The sequence below is a fragment of the Dendropsophus ebraccatus genome, chromosome 3 (assembly GCF_027789765.1).
Source record: "Dendropsophus ebraccatus isolate aDenEbr1 chromosome 3, aDenEbr1.pat, whole genome shotgun sequence".
Lineage (NCBI taxonomy): Eukaryota > Metazoa > Chordata > Amphibia > Anura > Hylidae > Dendropsophus > Dendropsophus ebraccatus.
Window position 1 is genome coordinate 93,354,377 of NC_091456.1, and position 26,299 is coordinate 93,380,675.

At 46.5% G+C, this 26,299-nt stretch overlaps 2 protein-coding genes across 2 annotated transcripts in view; one reads left to right on the forward strand and one right to left on the reverse strand.

Annotated features, from left to right (window-relative positions):
* ABHD8 (abhydrolase domain containing 8) overlaps positions 1-26,299 on the reverse strand; it is a 67,881-nt gene that overhangs the window by 21,116 nt on the left and 20,466 nt on the right. The window lies entirely within an intron of this gene.
* MRPL34 (mitochondrial ribosomal protein L34) lies at positions 16,425-21,389 on the forward strand. Its single transcript, XM_069964397.1, has 2 exons — positions 16,425-16,627; positions 20,928-21,389. The coding sequence occupies exons 1-2, from the start codon at positions 16,602-16,604 to the stop codon at positions 21,226-21,228; spliced, it is 327 nt and encodes a 108-aa protein (XP_069820498.1). The 5' UTR covers positions 16,425-16,601; the 3' UTR covers positions 21,229-21,389.

Sequence of the window (26,299 nt, forward strand, 5' to 3'; positions counted from 1 at the left end):
CATTAAAAAGTATAGGGCCGGGATCTGCAGCGAGGGGACTCGCTGCAGACCCAACAAGTGGGTTTGTAGCCTAATGGATAGTTTCCTTTAATCTAGTAATTCATAATGTCTGATAAGATTCTACTTCTTTCTAGCACAGAACTGCAACTGCAATAAAAGGTGGAATTTTAAAAGACATGAAGACTGAGCAGAAAGTACCCATTAGCAGGTTCCTCTGGTTACATAACAGCCATAGGCTTTCACTTCTAAAGCCTCTCTATGCTTAGAAAGAGCTTTATATACTATAATATGACCATCTGATTATGTAATCCCAATCAGGACTTGATGCCGCAATATAGCATATATATATATATATATATATATACCAGGAAGGGGAATTACTTTGAAACAGTCTGAACAGGTTGATTTCATGAAATATTATCAACAGTATAAAATACAGTATTATGCCAATATTCAGAAATGATAAGAGACTCACCTATCCCAACTCAAGCAGTGCTAGTATGGTCAGTACACCTACTGCTCTATGCTCCTGTGGAAGTAAAATGTCAGGGAAACATCTTCTCTCTGCTCTTTATTAGCATGAGTGATGCCCATAGTTGAAGTGATTACTCACTATGTTCTGATCTGATAATGTATAAGGAACACTGTGCTGAAATGACACACTTTTATTACAACATGTGAAGAAAAGTTATCATTATTTATGACTGGGTCCTGCAAATATTTAAATGGATGCTACAGACTACAGTAAATGAATAGGAGTATGGTATGTTCCCTGTAAGAAAAAAACTTTTTGTTTCCTCACCTCATCTACATATAGTATAACACTAACAACGCAGTGTATCAGAATGAATGATCAGGCCTTAGCCTGCATAAAAGGCCTCCCATGTTGGATACATATTTTATGTACTATAAGGGACATTTATGAAGTCCGGCGTTTTTTTATGCGGGGGTCCCTGCTGAACTGGAGCTCTGATGATAAATCCTGTGCGCATGGAGCCCGTCCTTGCAAACAAAGTGAAACTTACCCCAACTCAGAGCTGGCATAGGTTTCACTGACATTTTTCCAAGGAAAAAATTATTAATGTAGTGCACGGTTAATGTAGTGCATGTAGTGCATGTAGTGCATGTGCTGCCGCGCCCCCCGGTTACACCCCCTCCTGTCCCTCTGGCAAAAGTGGCACAGAAAGCCCACTTGCAAATAAATTATTTGCAAAACTTATTCCTAAGTGGGCCCGGTACTCCGGGCAAAATCAATTTTAAGATATGTTACTGCCCAACAAAAGTTTTAAAAATGACTAATAGACACTTATTATGGGAAATGCACCTATAGTGCATTTTCCCTGCACTTACTACAGCATTTCCTGTTCATATCTCTGTAAAATTGGTGACGTCACGTCTCATCTGCTCCAGAGTCGGCGGCTCCTCTTTCTCCAGTCCGTCCTGCAGGAACACCCCCTCCATCCTCCCCCAGCTTCCTGTACCTCTCTCTACTTGTCCCTATGCCAGCTCCCTTTGCCAGCTACCTTTGACAGTTCTCCCCTGAGCAGGGATCACCCCTCCATCTTCTCCCAGCTCCCTGCACATGTCTCTGTGCTGGCGGCCTCCAGCACCGCTAGTCCGGCAGCCGCCGGCTCCCACTTCTCCCTACAAACCCTTACAGTTCTCCCCTCACCAGTTGGCCTTCCCCAGCTCCCTGCCCCAATCCCCAGGCAGCCAGCACCAGCCCAGTACCAGCAAAAGCACTCCCACCTAGTCCGGCAGCCGCCAGCTCCCACTGCTACCCGCTACCTCTGCCTGCTGTAGGGATCACCCCCGCCGGCCTGGAGCACATGCGGGCCCCCTTCTCCAGCAGGCAGAAGTAGTGGGTAGCAGTTGGAGCCGGCAACTGCGGGCTAGGTGTGAGTGCGGTTGCTGGCACTGGGGAGGGGGGCAGGGAGCTGTGGGAGGCCGACGGGGGTAATCCCCGGTAAGGGGAGAATTGTAAGGGGTTGTGGGGAGAAGTGGGAGCCAGCAGCTGCCGGACTAGCGGTGCTGGAGGCCGTCAGCACAGAGACATGTGCAGGGAGCTGGGGGAAGATGGAGGGGTGATCCCTGCTCAGGGGAGAACTGTCAAAGTTAGCTGGCAAAGGGAGCTGGCATAGGGACAAGTAGAGAGAGGTACAGGAAGCTGGAGGAGGATGGAGGGGGTGTTCCTGCAGGACGGACTGGAGAAAGAGGAGCCGCCGGCGCTGGAGAAGATGAGACGTGACGTCACCAATTTTTTAGAGATATGAACAGGAAATGCTGTAGTAAGTGCAGGGAAAAAGCACTATAGGTGTATTTCCCATAATAAGTGTCTATTAGTCATTTTTATAACTTTTGTTGGGCAGTAACATATCTTAAAATTGATTTTGCCCGGAGTACCCCTTTAATAAATGTCCCCCTATGTCTCTGCCTTTGATAACATTTATTAGAATAGAAAAACATTCTATCTTTTAAACATCTTAGCAGTGTTTACTGGATGGGGTAATAAAAAAAATAATTCCTGCTACCTGTTCATCTATTACTCTCTTTACACTTTAATTTCCTATTCCTTGCACTGCATTAACACCAAATTATTTCTAGTACATAGGTGCATTATGTATTGATGGTTAAGGCTCCACACTGTTCTCTTCCCCCTGTATTCTCTGCTGAAGAGGGAGTCTTTACCAACTTTATATTGTACTTTCTTACTGTTAATCCTAGTTGTCATTCACTGCCATTTTTATATTCAGACAGTCCCCCCTACTTTAACTCTTAGTACTGCAACGGAGCAGTTTGACCAGCTGAAAATGGACTACAGGTCATAAGCTATTAACATACAATTTAGGACCAGTAAGCGGTGAGTGATTATGTGGGAAATTTCTGAAAACCTTTAGTTACATTCATTTCTGATAGTTAAAGTGTACCTGTCATTTTAACTTTCAAAATCGAAACAGTAGATGTGATATAAAGCATGTCCCGGATACAAGAAAGCATAGCTTTGTTTTAAAGCATGAGAACTAAAAAAAATAATGTAAATGCTTTATATCACATCCCCTGTCGATTTACATTTTAAAAGTTATAATGACAGTGCCAATAAATATTTCTTTCTGACAAAATGTGTACAGTATAACAAATACAAAAAATATGTGTAATGTTCTGTATGATTCCAGCACAGAAAAGGGCCAAACGTAGGAACCTACAAGAAATGCCCCACTGTCTCAAGGCAAACATGGACCTCTCCCCAACATAGTGTTACTTGCTGAGGTGATGGAAATAATTCAAGAAGAAAGCCAACACAAAGACACCCAAATACTAAAAGATAGAAAAATAAATATCAGTAGAAATAAAAAGAAAGCAAGGGATGAAGAAATGAATAGGCAGCAAATAGAGGAAGGGGGACACATTATATAAAAAAAGAAGAGGTAAAAGAAAAAAACAAAGGAGATGGAACAATAAAGCCCACAAGCCAATTTATGTGGGGATTAGGTGAAGACGTCAAGAGAATTTTGGAAAGAGGCCCAAAACTGCCTGGACAGCAAAAGCTTGTCAATTCTTTTGTTATCTTTGTCCTAAGCTTCACCATTTGGAGAAAGCTTATGTGTAGGAAAGAAATGCCTATCTTACTCTTTCTCCCAGGACCCCAAAAATATAACAGTCAGAATCCTCATCCGTCGCAGATAATTATTCAAAAGGGGCTCATATCAATCCAGCGGAAATAAGGGTCCATTTACACAGAAAGATTATCTGACAGATTATCTGCAAAAGATTTGAAGCCAAAGCCAGGAATGGATTTGAAAAGAGGAGAAATCTCAGGCTTTCCTTTATGACCTGATCTGTTTATAGTCTGTTCCTGGCTTCCGCTTCAAATCTTTGGCGGATAATCTGTGTAAATGGAACCTAAGGCTATGTTCACACTACTTATTTGACCGGCCGTTCCGTGACTCCGGCCGGATCACGGAACGGCCGGTCTCAGCCTGGATCATCACGGCCGGTACTTAAGTACCGGCCGGATGATCTTTCCTCCGTGGAGCTCTGATGCGGGCGCATCAGCGCGCACCCACATCAGAGCTTCCCATAGCACAGAGTCAAGCGAGCGGCCGGAGCCGCTCGCTTCACTGTGTGAACTGACAGGTCCTTCTGCGGGCGGAATTCATTGAATTTCGTCCGCAAATAATGGACCTGTCAGTTGTTTGCGGCACCATATGGGAACCGCCCGTAGCACACACGATGTGTGCACGCTCTGGCCGGGATCCCATAGCAAATAATGCTATGTTCCACCCCGCAAATCTACGGCTGTAGTTCTGCGGCGAGAACTACGGCCGTAGATTTACGTAGTGTGAACATAGCCTAATGGAGCGTTTGCACAGGCAGATTTATCTGACAGATTCTGGAAGCCAAAGCCAGGAATGGATTTGAAACGAGGAGAAATATCAGGCTTTCCTTTATGACCCGTTCGCTGTTAATATTCTGTTCCTGGCTTTGGCTTAAAAAATCAGATAAACCTGTCTGTGTAAACACACCATTAGCCTTTAACAGAAGAAAGGAGCATAGAGATAGAAAGTTCTATCCAAGAAAGACTTTAGACATGGTGCAAAGCTTGGAGGACAGTGAGTGTAGGAAGAGAGAATCCTACAAGGCTGTGGCTGAATTAAGTTTCATCTGCAGAACTACAATACAGGAAATGTTCCCTGGACAAACCCTGTGAAGGAAACTGGATTGGAGAATAACATACATTTCTTATACACTTTATGACTGAGCACTGAGCACTCCAGCAAAAAAAAAAACTTTCAAATCAACTGGTGCCAGAGATTTGTAATTTATTTCTATTCAAAAAAATCTTGTCTTCCAGTACTTATCAGCTACTACATGTCCTGCAGGGAGCAGTGTATTCTATCCAGGCTGGAGAGCAGTAAAGGTTTTCTATGGAGATTTGCTACTGCTTTGGACAGTTCTTCTCACAGACAGAGGTGGCAGCAGAGAGCACTGTGTTAGACTGGAAAAAATACACAACTTCCTGCAGGGCATTCAGCAGTTGATAAGTACTGGAAGACGGGGGCGTGGCTTAGCTATGGCGGCGTGAAGAAGCACTCCTGAGGAGCTCCGTCCATAGCAGTGCAGACCGACACCTCTCCTGACCCCATACCTCTCCCTGGGATGCCTGGATCCCGCAAACGTCCTCCCCTCAAGCCGCCCGGTAAGCACCAGCGCTCCCAGACCCTCCGGAGCAGCTTGCTCCGCTTCCGCAGCCCCTCCAGTCCCGGGACGCAGCACAGCCTGAACCCTGTCATGGCGCCGACGCTGCAGAGACAAGGCGCGCGCCTCTCCTCCTCACCTCAACGGGACGACTCCACGGGTGAGCGCTGCATACTGGGATCCCCGCAACGGGTCCCCGCCACTTCTCCGCCGCCCTCCTGGGCCGGAAGCGCAGAGGCCACGGTCTCGGCGGCGGCACAGTTGGGAGCCATGGATGTGAGGAGTCGGCCCCCCGGTGCGGCCGCCATTTTGGGCACAACATGCCACGCGCCCTCACCCCCTCCTTCTCACTCAGGGGGCCCGGTCATCTCGGCCCACTATTTGCCAGCGGTAAGGGACGTCCAGAATGATCCCCAAGGGGCAGTATCCACACATTCCTTGCAGGGGGAGCTGCATGGCCTGAGGGAATTACTACAGGCATTGCCCACTAAGGAGGACATCCTCACCATAGTGCACCACATTGAAGCTGCACAGCAGCAAGCAATAGACTCTGTGAGGGGAGAGGTTGAACTGCTTGCTTCTAGAACATCTGTTACAGAAACGGCCACTACAGCTCTGGAATCCAGAGTGGCAATGCTAGAACAGGAAGCTGCTGTGAACCGCCGCCATTTGCAAACGGTTGCTCTGCGCCTTGATGACCAAGAGAACAGAGGCAGGAGAAACAATATTCGCATAAAAGGTCTGCCCGAACTGTCTACTGCTGATAATCTTGCTGTGAGAGTGACTGCTCTTTTCAATTTGCTTACAAATAGGCCGGAGGAGGCCACCTTTAAGATAGACAGAGTGCATAGAGTGGCCAGATTGTTCCAGAATGCGAATGCCCCCCCTAGGGATGTCCTGTGTCGTCTCCATTACTATACAGATAAAGAACGGATCCTCCAAGCTGTGAGGGACTCTGCACGGATTGACTTTGAGGGAACAGAGGTACACTTATACCCTGATGTCTCAGCGCGGACCCTGTACATGCGGAGGCTGCTCCAACCGCTACTTGCAAACATTAAGGAAGTGGGCGCCTCATACAGATGGGGTCACCCTTTTCATCTCATTATCAGAAAAGACTCCTCCACGTTCCTGCTCCGTCACCCGGATGATCTGTCCGAGCTCTTCACCTTCCTGAACATCCCACCGATCGCGATCCCTGATTGGTTGTCGCTGGGACACCAGGAATCATCTTCAGCAATGTCCCAGAGGAGGAGACCTCCCCGCAGAGCCCCACTTGCGGAACCTACGCCGAGTGAACCTGACCCGCCACGAGCGGACCTGTCTCTACCCTTCCCGATGGAGGCCTAAGGGAGCCCATTAGGATGTCTACTGCCGCCGGGGCGCTGAAGGGTTCCGGAGTTCCAGATTTCTGAGACTATGCAAACCCTGTTAAGCACTCATGTCCTTGCGGAATCCAATAATGCAACCTCTCCTGCACTGTTCCTCCGTTAACAGTTATGGCTAGCCCTGCCTTAATGACCAGGGACTGGAGACTCTGGGCTAAGTGCGGGCAGGGTCCTGTTCTCTGTTTTCTTTGTTACCTCTGAGGTACCGAGTGCGTTTTGCTTTTTATGCATGCTATGGGGGTCGTTGATGCCCCCCTCTTCACCTTTCCCCCCACCCACATCCCCATCCCCCCCCCACCTCCCCATCCCTCTACCCCCCCCCCACCTCCCTATCCCTCTACCCCCCCTCCTTAAACTCCTACACCCCACCGGGTCCTCCCTCACCCCCCCCTTCCCCTCCTCCCTCCCATTATGGGGTCTGACCATAGCCATCACTGTTGATTTAGGTCTGTGCTGCCGTGGGGAGCTTCTCTCCTCCATGGTTTTCTACTTTCTCCTTGTTTTTTGAGGTGGGCCGTTCTGACCCACGTGCACCTCGGTGCTAAGTTCTTCATTTGTGTTCACTGTCCCGTTCAGTGTTGTTGGTGTTCGTCCATTTGTTGTCTGTCTGTCTATCTCTTCCGCTTCTTACTTTTCCCCCTTCCCCCACCTTCGCTTCTACCTCCCTCCCCCCTACCCCCCCCTCGCTTCTTCCCTTTCCTGGGGCGAGTGTGCAGGAGGACGTGAACTGGCCATGGCGTCTGCTTCACAATCTGAATTTCTGGTGGGGACCTTGAATGTGAAAGGTCTTAATGACCCAGGTAAAAGGTCCATCTTACTTAGCTTCCTGAAGGCACAGCGTGTACAGGTCGCCTTACTTCAGGAGACTCATATTAAGGCTAACTCTTTATTCAATCTCTCTAACAGGTGGTTCCCGTATGCCTACCATAGTCACACTGATGATTCCAAAGCACGGGGCGTGAGCATTTTGATATCCCGCTCCCTTCCCTGGGAGTTCCTTGATTCTCGCTGTGATGGGGAAGGCAGGCTTCTGATGGTGAAAGGTAAAATTGCCTCGTCCATCTACACCTTAGTGTCAATATACCTACCTAACACCGGTCAGGATTCAGTGCTGAAACGCTTTTTGGAGCTGGTGGAGGACTTCTCAGAAGGGGTGACTGTCATGGGGGGCGACTTTAACGTAGCTTTAGATCCAAAGACAGACACTTCCACGGGTCACTCTCACCTGCCTGCGGCGGTGGTTAAGAGGGTTAACGCATCTTTACGTGCCCATCAGTACATAGACACGTGGAGAACACTACATCCTCGTGACAAAGACTTCACCTTTTACTCTCCGGTCAGGGACATGTACTCCCGACTAGACTACTGCTTTCTCCATCATAGGGACCTGCATCTCCTTACAGGAGCGAGAATAGGGTCTATCACCTTTTCTGACCATGCGATGGCCACGGTGGAGCTTTCTCTCCCCCAACCCGTCCCTCGTCAATGGAATTGGAAACTGAATTCCTCGCTCCTTTCTGACGTAGCGGCCCGGGAGGATCTTAAGAAGTCCCTAACCGACTATTTCACGACAAATGCTTCAGACGACATCTCCCCAGGGATCCTGTGGGAGGCTCATAAATGCGTAGCCAGGGGCATTTTGATTAAACACGGTTCTAGACTCAAAAAGGACCATGCCGTTAAGACCTTGCAGCTCTTGGGAAGGGTGGAGGAGCTGGAAACTTTGCATAAACGCACTCCTACGGAAGACACCAGGGTGACTTTATTGCAAACCCGCGACCTTCTGAGAGCACACCTTACTAAGAATGCCCGGTCTAAACTGGCTAAATGCAGGCGCCACTTTTACGAACACGGTAATAAATGCGGGCGCTCACTAGCTAGGGCGCTCCGGACACAACATCAACAGTCCTATATCCCGTTCGTCCAAACGGGCCCGACTACACGAGCTAACACACCAGGGGCAATAGCGGCGGCTTTTAAACAGTTTTATGCCACCTTGTACTCTGTGGACACAGACAATCCGGCGACGATGGACACGACGTTCCGTGACAAAATCCGTCGATATATTACACAATCGGGAATGCCCGCGCTGTCGGCGGAGGATGTTGAGGCCCTGGAGGCGCCAATTTCAGCTGGGGAGTTAGCACTGGCGATCAAATCCACACAAACTGGCAAATCCCCGGGTCCGGATGGGTTTGGTCTGACATATTATAAGACGTTCCAGGAAGAGCTATCCCCACACTTCCTGGCCGCTTATAATTCCATCTCACGGGGGGCCTCCCTGCCGAGTGACTCCACACGCGCTCATGTGGTGGTCATACCCAAGCCAGGGAAGGATAGTACCCTTTGCTCTAACTATAGACCAATATCGTTACTTAATGTAGATCTTAAACTATTTGCCAAGATACTTGCCTCACGATTGGTGGCCCTCCTGGACCGCATCGTTCACCCAGACCAAGCGGGCTTTATGCCTGGTAGAGAGGCGCGCGACAACACCATGAAGGCCATTAACCTGATTCATAAAGCCAACCTGTCTAGCTCGCCGCTAATGCTGCTCTCAACAGACGCAGAAAAGGCTTTCGATAGGGTTAACTGGTCCTTCATGGTGGAAACATTGAAGTTTATTGGTCTGGGCCCCTCCTTCCTGGCTTGGGTCATGTCCTTATATGCCTCACCAAGCGCACAAGTCAAAGCGAACGGCATCCTCTCGGAAGGCTTTCCGATTCGGAACGGCACTCGCCAGGGGTGCCCTCTGTCTCCCCTGATTTTTATTCTAACCTTGGAGCCATTTTTGTGTCATGTCAGGGCAAACCCAAACGTCAATGGGATGACGATACGGAGGACGCAGTATAAAATAGCGGCCTATGCCGATGATCTGTTGTTCTTCATTACCGACCCCCTCATTGCATTGCCAAATTTAATGAGAGAGTTCGCCACCTATGCCAGACTTTCTAATTTTAAAATAAACTTCACCAAATCGGAGGCATTGAACATCTCCTTGCCTATGGGGATGGTCAATCGCCTCCGTTCTTCTTTCAGTTTTTCTTGGTCTGCTGAGGCTATCAAATACCTAGGTATTTATGTGGCCGCCGACCTCAGTACCCTGTATCAACGTAACTATCTGCCGTTGCTGAATGCCGTCAAGGCTGACTGCACTCGCTGGGTGAAAGGACTCCACACGTGGTTTGGGCGTTGCGCCATTTATAAAATGAATATTCTACCCAGACTCTTGTTCTTGCTCCAGTGCCTCCCCATCCGCATCCCGACAGCCTTTTTCCGTTCCATATCCTCCATCCAATCTAAATTTATTTGGGGTGGCAAACCAGCGCGCATCCGGAAATCATTACTCACATGCCCAAAGGAACGTGGAGGGATTGGACTGCCTGACATTAAAAAGTACTACCTGGCCACTCAGCTATCACATGTTGTAGACTGGTGTAGGAACAGCAGCAGGAAACCGTGGGTGGCGATAGAACAATCGTACACGGGCTTGCCACTGAATAGTGTAGCGTGGCTACCGGTGGAACGCCTTAATGATCTTAAATATCATCCCACCATTGGCCCTGCGTTGGCGACATGCTCAGATAGGACGCTTAGACAAGCTTTCCTGCCACCCATTTCCAGTATGACCCCCATTTTGGGGAATCCCGACTTCACCCCCTGCAAGGTATTCCGAGACTGGATAGTGGCTGGGAATCATAGAGCCCAGTTTTATATACAGAATGGAGACTGGCTCTCTGCGGAAACCCTACTAGCGCTGACGGAACCGTGTGCCTTGGGACATTGGAGGGTAATGCAACTGAGACATTTTCTGTTATCTCTGCCCCAGGCAACCCAATTTACCCGTGCACTCACGGATTTTGAGGAGCTCTGCAACTCCCAGGAACCGCTCAGACATACCCTTTCTATTGTATACCAGTTACTACAGGCCAGTCCGGAGGAGACCCCACCACCCTATCTCCTTAAATGGGAAGCCGATCTGGGAATTAATCTTACTGGGGCCCAGAGATCGGGAATTTTCTATCTGACGCACAAGTCCTCCATCAGCTCCAAATTTCAGGAAGCTAACTACAAAATCCTCTCGCGGTGGTACAGAGTACCGTCCAAACTACACTCCCTTATCCCCCAGGTTGACCCTAACTGCTGGAGATGTGGGGAGGCTGAGGGGACATTCCTACATGTGTTCTGGGAATGCCCACGCTTGCTTGACTTTTGGTCAGTTGTAATTGAAACCATCAAGAAGGTGACCGGCCTGTCCATGCGTTTGGGTCCGGCCCTGTTCTTACTCCACCACAGCGAGATCCCTCTAAAGGCATACAAACATTCTTTGCTGAGTTACTTAGTAATGGCGGCCAGAGCATGTATTCCTCTCTGTTGGAAACAACGCTCCCCTCCCTCCCCTTCGCTCTGGGTCGCCAAAGTAAATGACGTAATGTGGATGGAAGATCTCACTGCAGAACTTCATTCCAAAAATAAAAACTTCCACTCCACTTGGGCTCCTTGGGCTACCTTCCAGGAGACGGATGCCTATAGAGATCTCCTGCGTACTGCTGATGCCTCCCGGACGGGACCTTTACCTGAGGTAAGATGAAACTGAGTGTTCATACACCTGCTGACACACGCTGGCCCCCATCCCTTCCTTTCCCCCCCCTCCCCCCCCTCCCTCCCCTCCTCTTCTGTCCTGTGTCCTTATATGTTTATGCGTTCCTTTCGCACATCTGATGTTACAGTGTAGTCCTATGTTTGTTTTGTGTTTTTGTGATGGTTTATGTTTGATAAAGTGAAAAGGTCGAGCTGGACAGGCGGGGTGTCCTCCCGCAGTTGGTTGGAGATCTTTTCCTGATTTTCTGTACGTTTAAGTGTGTCTCATGGCCGGATTGTGGCTACATGCTAACTCCTGATGACATTTATTTGATGTTGGTGTTTTTCTCCTCCGGCATGTGTGGCTGGATACTGTCATGCCTTGTTCCTTGCTTGGTTGAAAATAAAGAATTTAAAAAAAAAAAAAAAAAAAAAAAAAGTACTGGAAGACTGGAGATTTTTTAATAGATTTAAATTACAAATCTCTGGCACTGTACAACACTAGTTGATTTAAAAGAAAAAAGAAAATTCGCTGGAGTACCCCTCCAGTTTGCCCTAAGAGTAGGCTGTTCAATATCTATGGAAAAGTTGTTGAGAACAGGTTTTGCATGGGTCAGGTTGTCAAACATGTGAACATGGTACAAAGTAAATTATTTATTGTTGCAGATGAAAGGTAAAATGAATACATGAATAGAAGTAGTCAGGTATAGTCATGTGTAGAAAAAACAATAACAGCTTTCAGGCCAAGTTGTTCCCATGTGCTTCCTTTCCCTTTCAGCAGGATATAATGTTCAGCCTGTTCAGCTGGTCATACTGCTTGCCATGTGCTGCTGAATATGTGTTCCTTGTGCTCATACACTCCCTGTTTATAGAAAGCAGAGCCGAGTTGGGTGATGTAACATGTCTCCGGAGGCTCTTAAGAAATTGATAATCATAATAATGTGTCTGGATTTACATTATACAACTGCACTGTAATATGCTTGACTCCACTTGTTAGGATTTTGTTTTGAAAGAACCCTATTTATAGACTTATAGGTAGCTGATCGACTTGGAGACATACATGTGCGGGTCCAACTTCCTAAGCTCTATCATCTCTGCCAACTAAAGATGTGAAGATGCAACAAAGGAAGTCTGTAATGGTAGCCTCTGTGTGCATGAAGATACAAGGGACACATATTAGGACCAGGACAGAACTGTGAACCCTCTGGGTGGCAATGCATTTAACGGGAACCCGTCACCCCCCGTGCCGGGGTGAAGGCCACCCGACCCCAAGCTAGAGCCCCGGATACTTACCCCATCTCGCCAAGTCCCGCTCCTAGAGCCGGTCCCGGGACGGAGATATCCTTGTCGGAAGCCCGGCGCGCGTACTGCATAGAGTCCGATGCCCATAGAGAATGACAGCTCCATTTATTCTCTATGGGCGTCAGACTCTATGCAGCGCGCATCGGGCTTCTGACAAGGACATCTCTGTCCTGGCGCAGGCTCCAGGAGCAGAACTTGGCGAGATGGGTTAAGTATTCTGGGGTCTAGCAGTGTCCCTTTAAAAGGAATCATCCAGGATTATAAAGACAGGGCGCTTTTTTCCCTAGAAACAGCATTACTCATGTTCTCACTTTGTGTGGTATTACACATCAGTTTTATTAAAGGAAGTAGAGTTGTAATACCACACACAGCCTGAGGATAAGTGTGGAAAGCAAGGACACAAGCTGCTCTGTTCAGTTAGACACAGATGCACCAAAACTTCAAAATGTGTTATAGACTCGTTGAGAGAACCTCTGCAGGACTTTGGATTGTCATCTTAGGGCCCTTGCACACTATGGAAATCGTTCAGATAAGCTCCGGCATATTCCGTGCATGCTCCCGCTTGAAGATCTGGCTGTCCCATGGGCTCTATTCCATCGTCTGGCGGATTCCACCGTCTATCCAAAGAATTGACATGTCAATTCTTTTTTGGCGGAATCTGCCCGAATAGAATGAAGCCTATAGGACGGGCAGATCTTCAAGCGGGAGCGTGATAGGGCGAGCATGGAATCTGCCAGAGCTTATCCGCACAATTTCCATAGTGTGCAAAGGCCCATAGTGAGCAAGTACAGGAAAGTGCAAACCTGAATTGGAGGAACCAAAAGATCCTAAAAGAAACTGTGCAGGTTGCAAGACTGCAGAAGCCATTTGGGAAAAGGCAGGAGTAAGGGTATGTTTTCACTGAGATATAGGCAAAGAATTGAAGAGGAAAGTTTTATGCTTGAAATTCCTCGCATATTTAGCTCTGGTGGAATGGACGCAGAATTCAAGCCCTAATGACTTCTATACGATTTCTCCAGCGGAATCCGCCCAAAGAATTGACATGTCAATTCTTTGGGCCAGAAAGTGGATCTGTGGTGGAAAATTGTGCTAAAAAATTCTGGAGGAATTGAAGAGGAATCTGCTCTTAATTTCCGCTTGAAACTCCTCCTGTAAAATATGAACAGAGCATATGGCAACGTCCCATTCTGTTCAATGGGATTTACACTACAGAATTTCCAAGTAGAATTTTCTGCCGCAGATCTGCTTTCTGCCCAAAGAATAAACCCGTTCATTCTTTGGGCGGATGGCGGAATTTGCTGCCTGACCATAGAATGGAGTCTATGGCACAGGCGGTAGACTGGCATTCAGTGTACCGTCAGAGCTATATGTTTACTTTATTAGAATAAACATGAATACAGTCATGGCCAAAAGTTTTGAGAATGACACAAATATTATATTTTCACATGATCTGCCGCCCTCTGGTTTTTATGTGTGTTTGTCAGATGTCTTTATCACATACAGAAATATAATTGCAATCATATTATGAGTAACATTTTTCTGCCGACAATCTTCTATGTTTCTACGTTTCTAACAAAAGCTTATATTGACAGTTAGAATGCGTTAATGCAGCAAGTCAATATTTGCAGTGTTGACCCTTCTTCTTCAGGACCTCTGCAGTTCTCCCTGGCATGCTCTAAATCAACTTCTAGACCAAATCCTGACTGATAGCAGTCCATTCTTGCACAATCAATGCTTGCATTTTGTCAGAATTTGTTGGTTTTTGTTTGTCCATTTGTCTCTTGATGATTGACCACAAGTTCTCAATGGGATTAAGATCTGGGGAGTTTCCAGGCCATGGACCCAAAATCTATATGTTTTGTTCCATGAGCCATTTAGTTATCACCTTTGCTTTATGGCAAGGTGCTCCATCATGCTGGAAAAAGCATTGCTGATCGCCAAACTGCTCTTGGACGGTAAGTAATAAGGAGGCTAATCCTTTTGCTGATTTACAACAAATCCACAGAACATCCATAGTTGTTAGTAGAGGGTCAACCTCAGATTTCCATTGTGAAAATAAACCTATGAAAGTGATGTATGAACATACATGACATTAGGTACACTGACTTTAAGTTTAGCATATCAATAGACCGGCGACGATCCTTTACCGGGCATCGGTCCGGGTTGAAGCACTGGAGGTGGGCCAGCCTGCCCCCAGTGGGAGGAAACCCTGCCCCTCTGTGACTCGGCTACACTAGAATTGTCTAATTGTCACACCCTTTCTCAGCTATTCAGTTCAAGAAGGCTTTGCACATGCACAATACTAAATTGAGGCCATATTCACACAATGTAAAAATATTTTCATTGTGTGTGCACAGCCTAAAGCTGTGTTGGATTAGGGCTCGTTCCCACTGAGCAAAAGCAGCTGAATTTCTGCGCTGAATCAGCGCTGAAATTTCAGCCGTTAAAATAGGTGCAGAGCTAATTTCCATTGTGTTGAATGGAAATTCTGCTCTGCAGTTCACACAGTGGAATTTCCGCACTGAACTAATCCGCTTTCCGCCAGAAGAATGAACATGTTCATTCTTCCGCTAGCGGAAGCCTATACAAATCAATGAGGCTCTGATTTTCTGTTTCAGCGCGGAATACGCGCGTATTCAGCGCGGAATACAAGCGTAATACAAGCGGAAATTACTCGCTGAATCAGCGCGGAAATGGGGAAAAGGGGGGGAGGGGAGGATTCTAGTATATGTTCTGGTATAGTCTAGTTTACTCACCAAATACTCGCTGAATTTCAGCGCTGAATGCATGCGGATTCAGCGCGGATTCCTCGAGTATTCCGCGCTGAATTTGTCAGGAGCTGATTACGAGCTGAACACTTTCCTAGCAGAATACGCAGGGATTCTGCTTACATTCTGCTTATATTCTGCTCGGAATTCAGCGTCAGTTGATTTCAGGCGGAAATATTTCCTTGCGTAATCCGCTCCTTTTGCTCTGTGTGAACGTAGCCTTAGAGAATCCTGAGACTGCACAAAACAGAGAGATGGTGGAAGGCTGATAGACCATCACAATGTATAGCTAGGATTATGATTGTACTTTCCATTACATTGACAGTGAAGGCAGTATATTGCACGTCTCATCCTCATACCGTGTTCCCCCCAAAATAAGACAGTGTCTTATATTAATTTTTGTTTTTACATAAATGCTCTATATCTTATTTTCAGGGGGATGTCTTATTTTTCCATGAAGAATTCACAAATTGCATGATCATCCTCCCCTACACATCACATAATGTATATTCAGATAGTAGTGTCAGGATTTTCCACTTCCACACATCTGAATAGAGTACTACCAGGGCCGGGACGTGGTATTTTGGCGCCCTGGGCGTTGATGACGTCTAAACCACAGGAGATATTGCAGATCAGATAGTGGCCGCCCATTGCTGAGACATGTCTGGTATACCATGATGTGCTACATGACCACCTTCCACTTTCCCTTGATCCTAGAATATGGCGGCCATATTCTGGACCTAGTTTTGAGTCTGATTGTGTGCCATTTGAATACCAGTGGCCTATGGCTGTATCCATGCTTTCCCATCCACCGTCTTCAGCCACTGGGAGTGAAATGGTGCAGGTTCTCTCACACACAGTGTCCCTCCTCACACTCTTCTGGGTGAACGGGCAGAAATCCCCTCAGACACAACTGATAATGGTGTAGAGGAAGTCGGCATAGCAGCAGCGGGGGAGCCAGCGCCATATGGATGTCTATGGGATACTGGGGCACATTCAGGCGTACAGCACGCAGGAGGGGCAGATTTCTTCTAGGTGGGCCCATCCCTCCATACAGCGTATGTCAGCGCTATAGAGGAGCAGCCTGTGCTCCACATCCCATTACTTCTCCAGGACGATAGATAGAAACCCGGAGCACAGACACGTACAGAGCAGCCAATGCTGATACAGGAGACGTATTCCTGTCACAGCAATACACACGGAGTACACAACAGCGCCATCTTGTACTTAGCGGGAATAACACGCTGTGACTACAGAGCACCACACGTAGTCATGGAGACACACACTAAGTACAACTCCCACAAATCATTGCGCTGTGCGTGTGGACGATACGGCGCCTGCGCAGAAGCTGAAGGTGCCCGACAGCATGGCGGCGTGGGGATCCCTCGGCAGGTGAGAGAAGGACATGTAGTGAATGAGTGGCAGGATGAGAGCCGACACCTCGGTGACCTGGTAGATTGGTCTTCTAGTCGGCGCCCGGTTACAGTGTATGTAGAGAACTGCTGGCTGATAGTAATGTGTGTAGTGTCATGGTGACCGCCGGCCCGTTGAGTCTAAGCAGCGATCGTGTTTATAGGAAGGTGGTGAGTTCGGTTGGACCGTGCCCTATAGTCAGGGTATGTATATGTATAGGCCGTGCCCTATAGTCATGGTATGTATATGTATAGGCCGTGCCCTATAGTCATGGTATGTATATGTATAGGCCGTGCCCTATAGTCATGGTATGTATATGTATAGGCCGTGCCCTATAGTCATGGTATGTATATGTATAGGCCGTGCCCTATAGTCATGGTATGTGTATGTATAGGCCGTGCCCTGTAGTCAGGGTATGTGTATGTATAGGCCGTGCCCTGTAGTCAGGGTATGTGTATGTATAGGCCGTGCCCTGTAGTCAGGGTATGTGTATGTATAGGCCGTGCCCTGTAGTCAGGGTATGTGTATGTATAGGCCGTGCCCTATAGTCAGGGTATGTGTATGTATAGGCCGTGCCCTATAGTCATGGTATGTATATGTATAGGCCGTGCCCTATAGTCAGGGTATGTGTATGTATAGGCCGTGCCCTATAGTCATGGTATGTGTATGTATAGGCCGTGCCCTATAGTCATGGTATGTATATGTATAGGCCGTGCCCTATAGTCATGGTATGTATATGTATAGGCCGTGCCCTATAGTCATGGTATGTATATGTATAGGCCGTGCCCTATAGTCATGGTATGTATATGTATAGGCCGTGCCCTATAGTCATGGTATGTATATGTATAGGCCGTGTCCTATAGTCATGGTATGTATATGTATAGGCCGTGCCCTATAGTCATGGTATGTATATGTATAGGCCGTGCCCTATAGTCATGGTATGTATATGTATAGGCCGTGCCCTATAGTCATGGTATGTATATGTATAGGCCGTGCCCTATAGTCATGGTATGTATATGTATAGGCCGTGCCCTATAGTCATGGTATGTATATGTATAGGCCGTGCCCTATAGTCAGGGTATGTGTATGTATAGGCCGTGCCCTATAGTCAGGGTATGTGTATGTATAGGCCGTGCCCTATAGTCAGGGTATGTGTATGTATAGGCCGTGCCCTATAGTCAGGGTATGTGTATGTATAGGCCGTGCCCTATAGTCAGGGTATGTGTATGTATAGGCCGTGCCCTATAGTCAGGGTATGTATATGTATAGGCCGTGCCCTATAGTCATGGTATGTGTATGTATATGTATAGGCCGTGCCCTATAGTCAGGGTATGTGTATGTATAGGCCGTGCCCTATAGTCAGGGTATGTATATGTATAGGCCTTGCCCGATAGTCAGGGTATATGTATAGGCCGTGCCCTATAGTTAGGGGCTGCTTAGGGGTCTGTGAGAGCAGAGTGCACAGAGGCAGCATATGGTGGTACAGGGCTGCCTAGGGGTCTGTGAGAGCAGAGATGGAACTGCACAGAGCACAGAGGCAGCAGTATAGTCCCCACATAAGGGACACCTGTATTATAAAAAGTACATGGTAGACAGGGGCTCTGTGACAGGTTTTTACATTGGGCTCCTGGAGCTTCAGGTTCATCGGGAATTTCCTTCAGGATTTCCTGACCATACTCACACAACCCAGCACAGCCCTATGACATTCCGTTCTCCTAGATCCCCAGTGCATTGGTGAGGTCACTGGTCTAGGCCAGGTCATGTGAGAATGTGCATTGGGTGGTGGTGGTGCTCGTGTGGCTGGAGGTGCAATGCTGCCTCCACTTACAAGAGAGACTGGCAGGGAGCCCTGCCAGAGGGTGCTGCAAGCTGTAGCAAGCGTGAAGGCAGTTGCATGGTCTGCCTTTATGGTAGCTACATCATTGGTGCCACAGACTCCCCCTCGTGTTGTGTCAACCCTTAATCTGTTGCAGAACTACATCTCCCATTATGAGATGTTGTCCTGCATATTACAACATACCACGCTGGGAGATGTAGTTCTACAGCTTACCCTGTACACAATGCTGAGAGATGTAGTTCTACTGTGGCACTGCCTCCCCCTTTGTGTACTGTGTCATCCTCTAATCTGTTGCAGAACTACAACTTCCATTATGAGCTGCCAATAGGGAATGGTGGGTGGCGCTCCAATCCTGATCAAGAAAGTGCCTGGAATTTCAGCACTCCCATAGACTACTATGGGGGCATGTGTGCCGGAATTCCAGGCAAAAATAGGACAGAATCTAAAAATTACCGAACAGAAACCCTTCAGGAAAAATCCTGTCCTTCGTTAATGTAATCCTGTGGGTCCGGAAAATCATCTGGACTTTCATAGGGTAGGTTCACACTGAGTAAAACAGGCGGAACTTTCTGCCGCGGAATCCCGATTGTCTCAGCGTGCCATAGCCCGTCTATGGGAGAGAGCGCACTCCTCCGCAGCCGCCGCTCTCTGCTCAAAGAAGTGACATGTCACTTCTTTGAGCGGAGAGAGCGCCAGCAGCGGAGGAGCGTGCGCCCTCTCATTCTCTCACATCGGAACACTGAGCACGGTGGGATTCTCCGCCGCGGAATTCCGCTGTATTTGCTCAGTGTGAACGTACCCTAATAGGAACTCCGGACAGATATTCTGCCTTACTCATTTTATTGTGCTTATTGTTCTGTATTCACTGTGAAAATAAAAGATTTTTATTTTTAGGGCCCAATACTAATATATGGTAAAATTTACCTGTGGGGTCATAATGCGAGCCATACACCTTGATAAACTTCTTGAGGGTGTAGTTTCCAAAACACAAACCTGCAGTGGTATCTAAAATATCCTAAGAAAAAGAAGGCCCCAAAATCTTCGAGGCCTGTGGTTGAGTCAGGTAGCACTGTAGGACCACATATTGGGGCAATAAATATTGAGTTGTACTACCTTGTACACACTTGCAGTGTTACAGAAAAAGAATGGATATAAATTAAATAACTGCAAAAAGAAAAAATGAATTTTAAAAATCCATTCTGCCTCCCTTCAGATCCACTGAACCGATTCCTTCAAAAATCTGATTTTAAAATCTGAAATTGTTGCTAAACTTGCAACCTTACAATGTGCAAAGCCTAAAAGGATGTTACCAAATGATGGCAGCATAAAGACGACATACTGTAAAAGTAAATTATTTACTAATTTATGTGGCATGATTCTTACAAGTAGAGATGTTCATATTTAGAAAAATGCTAATTTTTCAACATGTCAACCATTAACATACAGTTTGTTAAAAAAAAAAAAAAAAAAAATTCTCTGAACCACTTGCACAATGGGGCTTGTTCTTTAAAAGGGTATTCCATCTCATCTAATTTAGTTTAAGGGAACCAATGGCTATAAAATCATCCCTTCAGCTATATATGCATTGTTATATGGTCCTGAGTGCTGGTTCCAGGCATATAAGTAAACAATATGAGTGTTACTTAAATGGCCCAAAAACTCACTTTGTAATTTCTACCTAATGTAGGCATGGTGGTGGTCCTCAGCTGCTAACTGGTGGTGAACGTGTTTGGCAGTCACACCTCCCTGACGCTCACAGGAAGGCCGCCTGCTGCAATGTCACAGCCCCACTAGTGGCTTGCCTGCTCAGCTAGTCAGTGACTGCAGTGGTATCCCACCGGCAATAGTACTTCAGCGTTAGGTTACAACTGAAGGCTAGCTACCAATATTTATCACTAAAATGAACTACAATGGGGGACATTGGTGTATGTTTTGTTTCAATTATCTTGTGACTGATTTATTAAAATGTAGCACTGCCATAGTAGTAGTCCTCTCCATTATGTGCATGAGCCCAGTAGTCCTGGATATTCATAAGAAGCAGAAAACTCTGCCCACCAGCTGCTGATAGGCAGTTATCTATCCATGCTGTGTATAGGCAGTCACCTGTCAATCAGCAGCTGGTGGACCAGGGGAGGGTTGTGGCAAGAATCCTACTCTTCTGCATATTAGGAGAACGGCTGAACAAAATGATGTCATACACCGATCTGTTTAGCATGTTTATGCTGTCCTCTGTAAGGCATCATAAACCTAGTGACAGATTCCCTTTAACTTGATGAGACCCACAAGATTGGAATATCCCTTTTCTGGCAAAAACTGCCTGAATCCTGAAGGAGATAATACCGATAAATGACTACATCAGCAAAAACAGTGGTTGCATAGTTGTATACTTATTATGTTCTTATGGTAACAGCTACTTCTCTAATAACCTCTTCTCTGTTAAAGGTTTATGATGCTGAAGCCTCCAGTAACCAGTCTCTTTGCACAGCATAGGACATTTACAAGTGTGTTCCGGACTGTCGGTCAGACAGAGATCCCTTTCTCTGGCTGTGGGATCCTTTCCCGGACTTTACCTTCAAACTGGAGCTTGCTGCCTATCCGTACAAAGAAGAGGGGCATGGAGTATCAGCCTAAATTCCTGAAGCGCCAGAGAACACATGGATGGTTAAAGCGCATCAGCACAAGAGGTGGCATTGAAGTCATCCTTCGTAGGATGTTAAAAGGAAGGAAATCATTGACTGTCTAAACTGGGACACTACCCATTCCTATTATCAACCTGTCACAATAGCTACTTTTCCTTCCATTTTGTTGTACCCTTGTGAATATATTTCCTCAGACTGGTACCAGTTTTAGGCTGAAATGGAAGCAATGTACAGGTCGCTTCAAAATAAAGCTGTTATCTAAGTACACCATGTGGGTCACTTTTTATTTATACATATCTCCGCAGGATAGGGGACAAGTAAGAGATTGGGTGGGGGGTGGGATGTCCAACCTCTGTACCACCTGGCGATCTCCAGATTGCGCCCTGCAGCTTCTCTGTTTTGAATACAGCCACGGTTCGGCACGTGGCCTGTGGCTCCGTTTATTCTCTATGGAGCCACTGGAGAGAGCCAAGTACAGCACTCGGCTCTATAGAGAATAAATGGAGCCAAGGATCATGCGCCGACCTGCGGTGCCATTCGTCGGGTTGCCAATAGAGAGATCTCCAGTGGGCACGGAGGTCGGATTCCCCACGATCTCATACTTGTCCTCTATTCTGTGGATAGCCTAAAAATACTTATACACTATGTTCACACTACGTATAACTATGGCCGTAGTTCTCGCCGCAGAACTACGGCCGTAGTTTTGAGGAGTTGTACATAGCCTAATTTGTAATGGGATCCCGGCCGTAGCGTACACACATCGTATGCGCTCCGGTCGGGATCCCATGCGGCTCCGGAAAAAACTCACATGTCAGTTTTCTGCGGCCGGAATTCTGTGAATTCCAGCCGCAGAAAGACCTGTCAGTTCACACAGTGAAGCAAGCAGCTCCAGCCGCTTGCTTCACTGTGGACTATGGGAAGCTCTGATGTGGGCACACGCTAATGTGCCCGCATCAGAGCTCTGCAGCCAGATGGATCATCCGGCCGGTACTTAAGTACCGGCGCGATGATCCGGGCACAGATCGGCCGTTCCGGTACCCGGTCGGGGTCACTGAACTGCCGGTCTGTTACAAAGTGTGAACATAGCCTTAAATTGGAAAACCCCTTTACAGATCCATATTCTAGGCCGCTGCCTTTTCATGGGCCTAAAGGCAAGTGCAAGGATCTTGAAAACTTAGCTGTCAATATGACAGCCAGGCCCCCACTGCATTTATCAGGGATGATGAAACCCTGTCCCTGATAGGTTAACTCTTTACATGCCGCAGTCATGCCTCAACATGTAAAGAGTTCAGATCCATACCTACCTATTGACATCCAGATTACATTGTCTCTGATGCTAATGGTTCTCCATAACAGCCTGGGGGGGGGGGGGGGGAGTACATACAAAGTGAATAAAATGAATGAAACCTGTCCCCTCCAATAAAAGTAAATAAACTGTACTTTTTGCACTTCCCTTTTTTTTTCTATATAAAACATTGAAATGGTGAACGCATAAAATAAAAAAAAGCTAGAATTGCTGTGTTTTGTTAATTATCCCCTCAACAAGATGGTAAGAAATAAATAAGACAAAAAAATTACATATTCCAAAATGGTAATGATAAAAAGTACCATAAGTACCGAAATAATAAATCCTTTAAACTGTGCACCATTTAGAAAGGCAATGGGTAGCTCCCAAACCACCATTTTTAACAGTTACATAAAGCTGTGTGGATTCATGGGCTTTTTTACTACTTAGCCACACTGATTTCATAATAGGTTTACTATTTCTACAAAATGGCTGCATTAAGACTAAGTGTACATGTCTGATGACATCTTTTGGGATTGTTGGCATTCCGGCATGCATCCCCCAGCTATTTTCCATTATGACTCTACATAACAAGGTGCTGTTAGGTCCTATTGTTTTTTTTTTATATCTGAAATTACTACAATTGACAGTAATGCTTCAAGGGTTAATAATGTTGGGTTATTTGTAGCTGGCAAATATCCATGTCTCTGATTTCAGCTCTGCAGCACGGTCTCCAGTTCAATCTCAAGTAAGTGCCCTGCTATGTATCAGTAATGGATAGAGAGATTCCACTGCTGATTCATTAGTTTATAAACCTTCTGTTGTAATAGCGAGCTGGCGTCTTTTATTATTGATTCTGCTCTATCCTCTTGGGTTTGAGGTTAAGCTTTTAAGAAATATACTGCAGTAGGGAAAGACCCATCATAAACTACTGGTGTTCTTGACACATATTGGAGGAGGAAAACGTCAGCCAGACAGACCAAAAGGAAAACTGTAAAGAAGTTCTGCAAGAGCAAAGACCAATTTGATAAACACGCACAGGCGTGCAGATTACGGAAGCCTAAATATGGGATTACTGATGTGAATTTACAGCATCTTAGGATCTATCAGCAAAAGCTGTGGTTGGGCTAGAATACCTGGCTGTATTATGAGCACAAAAGGTACTTGTGAAACTAGACTAAAGCAGACGCCCCCACTTGTTATACCTTATAAGCAATATTACCTTTTGTTTAGAGAGACAGTATACTTCAAACACTTTGTGTTTGAAGGAATTGGTCACTTTATGATAAAATTGTTCAACATACAGTATCAGGCCAGGTTCACACAAGGTATGACAGTGGCTGTTCTGTGACACGGCTGTGTCACTGAACAGCCGCTTTTAGTGAAGTTTACCTCTTGGCCGGATGAACTTCTTTTTTTGTTAATTGGAATGTGGGCGCCTTCGGGTGTGCCTGCATTCCAGCTCTCCATAGCACACAGTGTAAAGTGCGTCTGGAGCCGCACTTTACATTGTCTGCACTGTCAGTTTTCTCTGCAACCGCATGAAATCCCGGCCACAGTGTATACACTGCAGCCGGGATTCCATAGTAAGTATATTGATCAGCCTAAGGCTGGGTTCACACTATGTATATTTGAGGCTGTATTTGGTCCTCATGTCAGGTCCTCATAGCAACCAAAACCAGGAGTGGATTGAAAACACAGAAAGGCTCTGTTCACACAATGTTGTAATTGAGTGGATGGCCGCCATATAACGGTAAATAACTTCCATTATTTCCAAACAACAGCCGTTGTTTTAAAATAACAACACATATTTGCCATTAAATGACGGCCATCCACTCAATTACAACATTATGTGAACATAGCCTTTCTGTGTTTTCAATCCACTCCTTGTTTTGGTTGCTATACAGCCTCAAAAATAGAGCCTCAAATATACGTAGTGTGAACCCAGCCTAAGGGTAACTTCAGACATACTAGAATCGCAGCGGATTTCACACTGCGAGTTTGCAGCGAAATCCGCTGCAATTCCTGGCACTGTTCTTTTGAATAGGTTTACATACTCGCAGCAAAATTTTCATACTTCACCGGTCCGCACTCCGGCCTGGTTCTGTGACTCCCGGCTGCCTGACAATCTGCTCAGCCAATCAGTGGCTGCAGCAGGACAACGCACTGATTGGCAAATCTTTGGGTGCTAATTCTCCTTATCTTCCTTATGGAAATGAGGAATTTTGATCCATTGTACTGGTACAACAGGGAGCAATGCAAATGTGCCTGGTGACCAAAAATTGTGCCAGCAAAATCTGTGCTGAATATTCAAAGTGACTGTTGTCCTCTTCTGAGCTCTTCTGTTGCGAGAATTTAAACCCTTTCACACTTAACCCAGCGCTGCTGGCCCAATATGTTACCTGCTCATACTCCCGATTACTTCTCTGGCTCCCTGGCCAGCCACCGCTGAAAAATCTGCTGTGAAAATTTAAAGACATAGAAAATGACAGTAGCCAGTATCGCAGCAGATTTCGCTGCAGAGCTCGCAGTGCGAGATCCTATGCAATACGGCACGGCACCCCCAAGGAGAAGTCCCATGAAAATAAAAAAAAACACAGGCAGGGTGGTGCAGGAACATAATAAAGAAAGTATACTTACCCACCCCCATAGCACTGCTCTCGGACAGCCGCCTGATGAACTTTTCAGCTGGCTTCCTAGACCATTGCGGTCCGGCTACTGCAACGCCAAGGCCCTCTCAGCCAGTCAGTGACTGCAGTGGTATCCCACCGGCAATAGTACTTTAGCGTTAAGTTACAACTGAAGGCTAGCTACCAATATTTATCACTAAAATAAACCACAATGGGGGACATTTACTAAGGAGTCTAATTGACAGGCAGACCCATTAGTGGCCTCTTGCCTGTCAGTCATCCCTGTAGAGTGCACTGACAGGCAGAGAGCCATGACTAGTCACGGGTGGCTCCCCGCCCAGGTGACTACTTGCCCCTCCTGGCCTCATATGGCGTAGTAGAACACCTTTCACAAAGCTACATGTCACTTCTTTAAGTGGAGAGCGTCTGCAGCGGAGGAGTGCACGCTCTCCCATACACAGGCTATGGCACACTGAGCCAGGCAGGATTCCACAGTGTGAACATACCCGTTGAACCCCCCCCCCCCCCCCCTTAATTAAAATACAGTGCTCATAAATGTTTGGCAGGCAGACCCATATAGAATGAATGGAGTGGTAGCCGCAGTGGCTGTAAGATTTCTAAACTACATATTCTTTCCAGTATGACACAGTGCCCTATGCTGCCACCTCTGTCCGTGACTAGAACTGTCCAAAGAAGTAGCAAGTCCTCATAGAAAACATTTTCTGCTTTGGACAGTTCCTGACATGGACAGAGGTAGCAGCAGAGAGCACTGTGTCAGACTGAAAGGTAAACACCATTTCCTGCAGGACATACAGCAGCTTATAAGTATATAACTTTCTGACACCAGCTGATAATAAAGAAAACATTTTTTTCTCTGGAGTACCCATTGAAGCAACATAAAGTCCAGGTGCTGGCCACAACTTTCAGAAAATCTAGTGCTAATTTGTCTTACAGCGGCATATTATTGGCTTTATTGTGCATGCAATTGCTGCTTTAGGTAAAGTACTGACAGGGGGTGGAGCTCTGTGCGAGGGCTTCTGGAGAATAGAAGCATGAGTGAGGAAAGTAAGTATGTTCTTTTCTAATATTCCCCTAAGGCTTAGCAAATAGTAAAGTAAAGTAAATAGAAAAAAATCCAGGCAGAATAAACCTTTAAAGGAGAAGTCCGGCCAAAATTTATTTTTTATATGTTATTACTTATGGAAAGTTATACAATTTTCTAATGTACATTAATTATGGGAAATGCTCATATACTGCTAT

What these genes read in the sequence shown, in the direction of transcription:
- MRPL34 (XM_069964397.1), top strand. Translation starts at nt 16,602, where the DNA reads ATGGCGGCGTGGGGATCCCTCGGCAG. An exon ending in GCGTGGGGATCCCTCGGCAG is followed by an intron (nt 16,628 to 20,927) that starts GTGAGAGAAGGA and finishes TCTCTGTTAAAG; the next exon opens with GTTTATGATGCTGAAGCCTC.